The sequence below is a fragment of the Miscanthus floridulus genome, chromosome 7 (assembly GCF_019320115.1).
Source record: "Miscanthus floridulus cultivar M001 chromosome 7, ASM1932011v1, whole genome shotgun sequence".
NCBI classification, from domain to species: domain Eukaryota; kingdom Viridiplantae; phylum Streptophyta; class Magnoliopsida; order Poales; family Poaceae; genus Miscanthus; species Miscanthus floridulus.
In genome coordinates, this window is record NC_089586.1 from 75,594,204 (window position 1) to 75,599,977 (window position 5,774).

General features: G+C 45.1%; 1 protein-coding gene across 1 annotated transcript; it reads left to right on the top strand.

Moving 5' to 3' along the window:
* Nucleotides 1-3,101: 3,101 nt before the first annotated feature.
* LOC136463477 (protein BIC1-like) lies at nt 3,102-3,948 on the top strand. Its single transcript, XM_066462472.1, has one exon. It carries the CDS (start codon nt 3,333-3,335, stop codon nt 3,828-3,830), a length of 498 nt encoding a protein of 165 aa, XP_066318569.1. The 5' UTR covers nt 3,102-3,332; the 3' UTR covers nt 3,831-3,948.
* Nucleotides 3,949-5,774: the final 1,826 nt, after the last annotated feature.

The window sequence follows — 5,774 nt, forward strand, 5'->3', positions numbered from 1 at the left end:
GAGCAACGAGAAATTTTCTTTTGTCCATGAGTGGCTACTAAACTTGGACATGACTATGCATTTTTGCAAATAACATGTGGTGTCCCTTTGCTACAAGTAGTGCAACTACTGCAACCGCCTTAAGCAAGTATGTCATGTGAGCTTTGCTAAATTATTACTGCTTGTGCTTCACTATGTGAAGTTTAATGAGAATTTGAGAGTATGTATGAAACTAAATTAATGAGTCCTAATATCATCTAATCTACTCTTGCTCAGATGAATATGAACTTAGTTTCCTTTGACACCAAATGCTAACCGCTACTTAGTTGCTATGAACTTGGTTGTGAATTGATATTTAGATTCTCATGCTCTACTTGTTGGGCTCTCAAAAATATATGCATTGAACTATAGTAGTTAACTAGTCTCAAAACTTCCCAATAAATAGATGCATTTCTTTCTAGAATCATAGCCGAGAGCTGACTTATCTTATATTCATTTTGATTTTCAGGTAGCACATCTTATGGGTAGCAAACCAATTAAAGTGCTCGTGGATAATCTTTAAGTTCAAACTTAATTGTTCAAACTATATGGCTGTGAGTCAGACCAATTTGTATTTGATAAAATGTGACAACGGTGGGCTTGCTAATACATGAATGATCAATGTTTGTTTATGTGATTGGTGCATCTTATGAGCTATGATGTATGTTAATGTAATGATGATTTAGCACTAGTTTGTGATGTTCTTTTTTGTCACTATGGTTTGGATTTGGGCTGGTTATAAGATGCAGACAACTATTCTATGACGAACACAAATTCCAATCTGTGACGGCTCAATTTGGGCCAACAAATGTATAACGCGGGATATATGACGTTTTTTCGATAGTCATGGTGAGTTAACTATGACATATTTTCGCTTGTCTGTGACCAAAGTAAACCGTCATGTATAGGGTATTTTTTGTAGTGGACAAAGTCCCCTTAACCAAATCCACCATGGTGTTTTTATATTGGGGGGATATGATCCTAATTTTGTACATAATGAAACTTATATATAAACATAATTATATCATAGGGCCCAACTATCAACTTCTTAGGTCTTCTTTCTTGAAGCTTGTCTCTCTTCCTTGCAATCTCCTCCTCTACAAGCTACAACTTGGAGATGGCAAACCAAACCTCAAGAAAAATCCTTCTGATTGGTTTGTTACTGTTGTGATGCCCTCTAAGCCCATGATAGCCTTCCCAGTAATACTTACATATAATGTTCTTCTTTTGTCATTTGGTATACCCTATATAATAATATCCATTAGCTACCATGAAGTCCTTATCACTGACTAGCTATCGGAGATCACTACCCTTATGAAGACCCTCATCTATTTTTTCATTCAATGTTTGATCGCCGTCCACATAGCCAAATATGTGGATGATTAATTGGGATATGGGTGGGTGGGTTAGGGGGCATAGTGCACTAGTGGTAGTTGTAGATGAAACAAAGGACTGAGAAAAGCCAAGGCAAGGTGTGCATGGAGGTGTTTGTTTAGGGGAAGGTGGCGCCATTCAAGATTGAAGATGAGATGGAGAGGTAAAAGAGGTTGTGATAGAGAAAAGGGAATGCTTGTTTGATACGTGCTAACTACTTGCAAATTTGTGTGTTAGTAGCATGGTTAGAAATACAAACTAGTTGTGATGGTATCATTCCAATTTTATAAAATGAAGTGGTAGATTTTTAAACCATGAAATTCTTAATGGTATGAATCCAATTAACCCAATAAAAAACTTGGATGGATCAGGGCAGGGAGTAGTTTGTCTGAATTTAGTGCATGGATGTTGTGGGGTGTCTAATTGTATAGTTGGATATTAAGAACCAAACTTTTGCCATGGTTGGAGGCTAGCTCAAGACTTTATACAGTATCAATAACATTCATTAGCTAGGGGAAGGACGGGGCATTCAAGTTTTTTTTTTTTGACAACAGACAGGGCATTCAAGGTTGAAGATGAGTTGGAGGGGTAAAAGAGGCATCGATGGAGAAAAGGGAATGCTTTTTTTTATGTGTGCTAATTAGTACATGCAATATGTGTGTTTGTAGATAGCATGGTTAGAAATACAAACTAGTTGTGATGTTATGGTTCTAATTTTACAAAATGTAGAGGTAGATTTCAAAACCATGAAATTTATAATGGTACGAATCCAATTAAGCTAATGAAAAACTTGGATGGATCGATCAGGGCCGGGGCAAGGAGCATTTTGTCCGAATTTAGTGCACATGTGTTGTAGAGTGTCTAATTAATTGTAGAGTTGGATGTTAAAAATCTCAAACTTTTGCCGTGGCTAGAGGTTAGCTCATGACTTTTTTTTTCTTTTAAAAGAAAACATAAAGCACGACAATGTATGTACTCCGTGAAATGTTCTACAGCCTGTTCGGTTGGCTGGTTCGTATCGTTGCTGATTCGTTTACGTGAGAGAGAAGTACTGCTGGCTGGTTCGTGTGAACAGTATTTATATGAGAGGGCTGGCCAGGCCAGCCAGCCGCTCCCAGCCGATCAGGCCCCAGTAGTTTCGATGCACGTAGCATCCTTTGATGGCGGACTTGTCAAAGAGGACCAATGCTGCCGTACTATACCGACGCGGCGCCGCCTGACGGTTTGTGAGCTTTGAGCGCCAAGGCGATAGAGAGGGGGTTAGCAGTAGTACTGAGAACATGTTCTGCAGCACTGCTTCAGCGATACTTTTTAGCAAACAAATAGTATTTTTCTCTTATAATAAGTCAATATAAATATCAGCATAAGCTAAATTTCAGCGAAACTAACCGAGCCAATCTGAACAGCAAGGGGCAGGCGGCTGAGAGCGGCCGGTGTAGGCAAGTGGCCCCTCAAAAAAAAAATCCGCCCCACTCTCGCATCAACCCACTGGCCCTTCTGCGGCCAGCCAGGCCCTGAGGCCCCTCAGCTCGCTGGGGCGATCCGGCATCACAAGTGAATCCCACACGTGGACACGCACGACGCGCCCCGGCCAATGAATGCAGCGCGACGCGCAGCCATGCATATTCACTCCTGAGCCCCCTCCCGCCCGCCCCACCGCGCGCGCACCACGTAGCCGAGGCAAGCGCAGCCACACACCGCCCCGCGAGGACACGCTCTCCTCCCGCGCACCATAACATCGCGACCCCCCGCGCGAGCTTTCCCTGCCCGCTCGCCCAGCTTCTTTAATGTCTAGCAGACAGCGCACCCCGCCCGTCTACCTCCGATCCCTCGCCAAGTCTCCCACCCACTACTGATCCCCCCAGCTGATCTTTTCCTCTCTTCTCGCCTAGCCTGCCCGCCAGTTGCACCACAGCGTCTGTATCGGAGGGCCCGATTGCATGGCCATGCCGCCGCCCAACGACTCGGAGGCGCCATGCACGCAGCGGCTGCCCGCGGAGGACGAGCTGCAGCCGCCGCCGGCTGCGTGCTGCGACGCCGCCGCTTCGGACGACGATCGGGCGCCGGCGGCAGGGACGTCGTCTTCCGAGCCCGACCACCAGGCGGCGGCGCCAGCGGCGGGAAGCGGCGGCGGCGGCGGGGAGCTGGTGGCGCGGCGGCCGGCGGCGGGGGCGGAGGAGAGCGCGCGGGAGCGGCTGAAGCGGCACCGCACCGAAATGGCGGGGCGGGTGCGGATCCCGGAGATGTGGGGCCAGGAGCGGCTGCTCAAGGACTGGGTCGACTGCGCCGTCTTCGACCGCCCGCTCGCCGCCACCACGGGCCTGCTGACCGCCCGCGACGCGCTCGTCGCCGAGTGCGCCACCGCGCGCCGCCCGGGGCCGGCGGTCTCGCACGGCTCCACGGGGCGCCCGCTCCGAGTGCACAACGGCTGCTCGTGATCGTACTTCGTCGTCGGCTACATACTATAAATCGCCGCAGTTGAGAGTACTTTTGTTTTTATTTGCTACTCCGATCCCATGATTACCGGCGTACATACATGCATGATTTCAAACTCTAGCTATTTGAATCTTTACTGCGTGCTCGATCGGACTATGAATTTGATCGATGGTGGTGGTGATCCGCACCACGAAGTAATACTCACCATGCTTCTTTAGAACTGGTGGTTGTAATTAATGTAGCTGATCACCATTTTAAGCATGTCGATCCCAATCTGCTTGTTTATTTGCAGCTGATGAGCTAGAGTACGTTCTTGCTGTGTCATCGTAGTTTCGATCTTCCGAATTCATTTTTTGGCTTCTTCGTTCCATCAAAGCACCTATATCACCAAAATCCATCTACTAGAACACAATCTTGAATTTTTTGAGCTCTTAAACCTGAACACGGAGTGCTATTGCATGCACTCATGGGGTTTCCTAATCATGAATTCATGCATGCCTGCTGCTTAATAATTACAAAGATTGGAAACTTTTTGCTACCGAGAAATGTGACAGATAGACAAACAATATCTGTAGCTAGCGAGCTGGGGCTTGAATTAACTAACCTGCAGGAGCGCAGCTTTAGATCTCCATGATGAATCCGGCCGATCCTCACCAGTCACCAGATTCTGCATCAACGTCTTACCGACGTGGCCTCCTGCCCTTCTTTCGTTTGATTGTCTTTCCGTTTGTGGAACAGATTCTTCCCTCCTCAAATTTAGGCCCCGTTTAGATGCGAAAATTTTTGGCTTTAGGCTACTGTAGCACTTTCGTTTGTATTTGGCAAAAATTGTCCAATTATGGACTATTTAGGCTTAAAAGATTCGTCTCGTCAATTACGGGCAAACTGTGCAATTAGTTATTCTTTTTACCTACATTTAATGCTCCATGCATGTGCCGCAAGATTTGATGTGACGAGGAATCTTGAAAATTTTTGGATTTTGGCTTGCATCTAAACGGGCCTTACTCAACATGCTGTGGACTAGTCAATTATATATAGCTAGCTAGTCCTCATCAGTCATTAAAAATAAGTACTGTTGCGCTGACTGTACATACCAAATATTAGCACCGTACGCATCGCATGTATATGTACAGTAGCCACTTGAAATGTAGTGTAGATCACACACCATCGTCAGTACATATGCATCTGACTATGACTATATTGGAGAAAAGGATGACGAGGTGAAGTCGATATTTTGTTTTTTTGCAAATTGCTGATATAGGAGCGCGTATAGCTAGCCGAAACAAATATGATAAGCGACACAAAGTAATTACCAACTACGTACTGTGGTATATATAGCAACTAGTGGCTGTAAACTACTCCAGCAAATTAATCTGCTGCAGATTCCTCGGATTTGTTGTTCTTTTTTTTCCCCTTTTAGCAATATCATCCATATTCCGATCCCATAGTAAAACAGTGCTACATTACAACAAAAATTCCTTTTCCTCGTCAGAGGGAGAATGGAACGTCCCGCAAGAAAAAACAAGCTAGGAGAATGCTATCCGCTAGACAATTCTTAAGGTTATTCCCAGTGCATCATAAACCACTGCTACGGAACCGATTTCTAGAGACGGAAACAATTTATAGATGTGTATGAGGTATAAAATTAGTGGAATAGTTAATTATATTGTTGAGCCTCATGGGATAATTATATAAAAAGTACATTGCTTCTGGGGAAATAAACCCTCCTATAGAGATAAGGCAAGTTGGGAGTACACAATCCTAATCTACCATATATGGAGATATCCCAATATACCTAACATCCCCTCGTAGTTGGAGCAGCGCAGACGGTGAGACTAGAGATGTTAAAGCTTGTAAGCTAATGAGTTGACGATCTCCCCGCAATCATAAGGGTCGATGACTGACAAATGTTGTGGCTAGAATAGAAGCCGATGAGGTTGCTCGAG

Coding starts and splice junctions, on each gene's coding strand:
- LOC136463477 (XM_066462472.1), top strand. CDS start 3,333: ATGGCCATGCCGCCGCCCAACGACTCGGAGGCGCCATGCACGCAGCGG.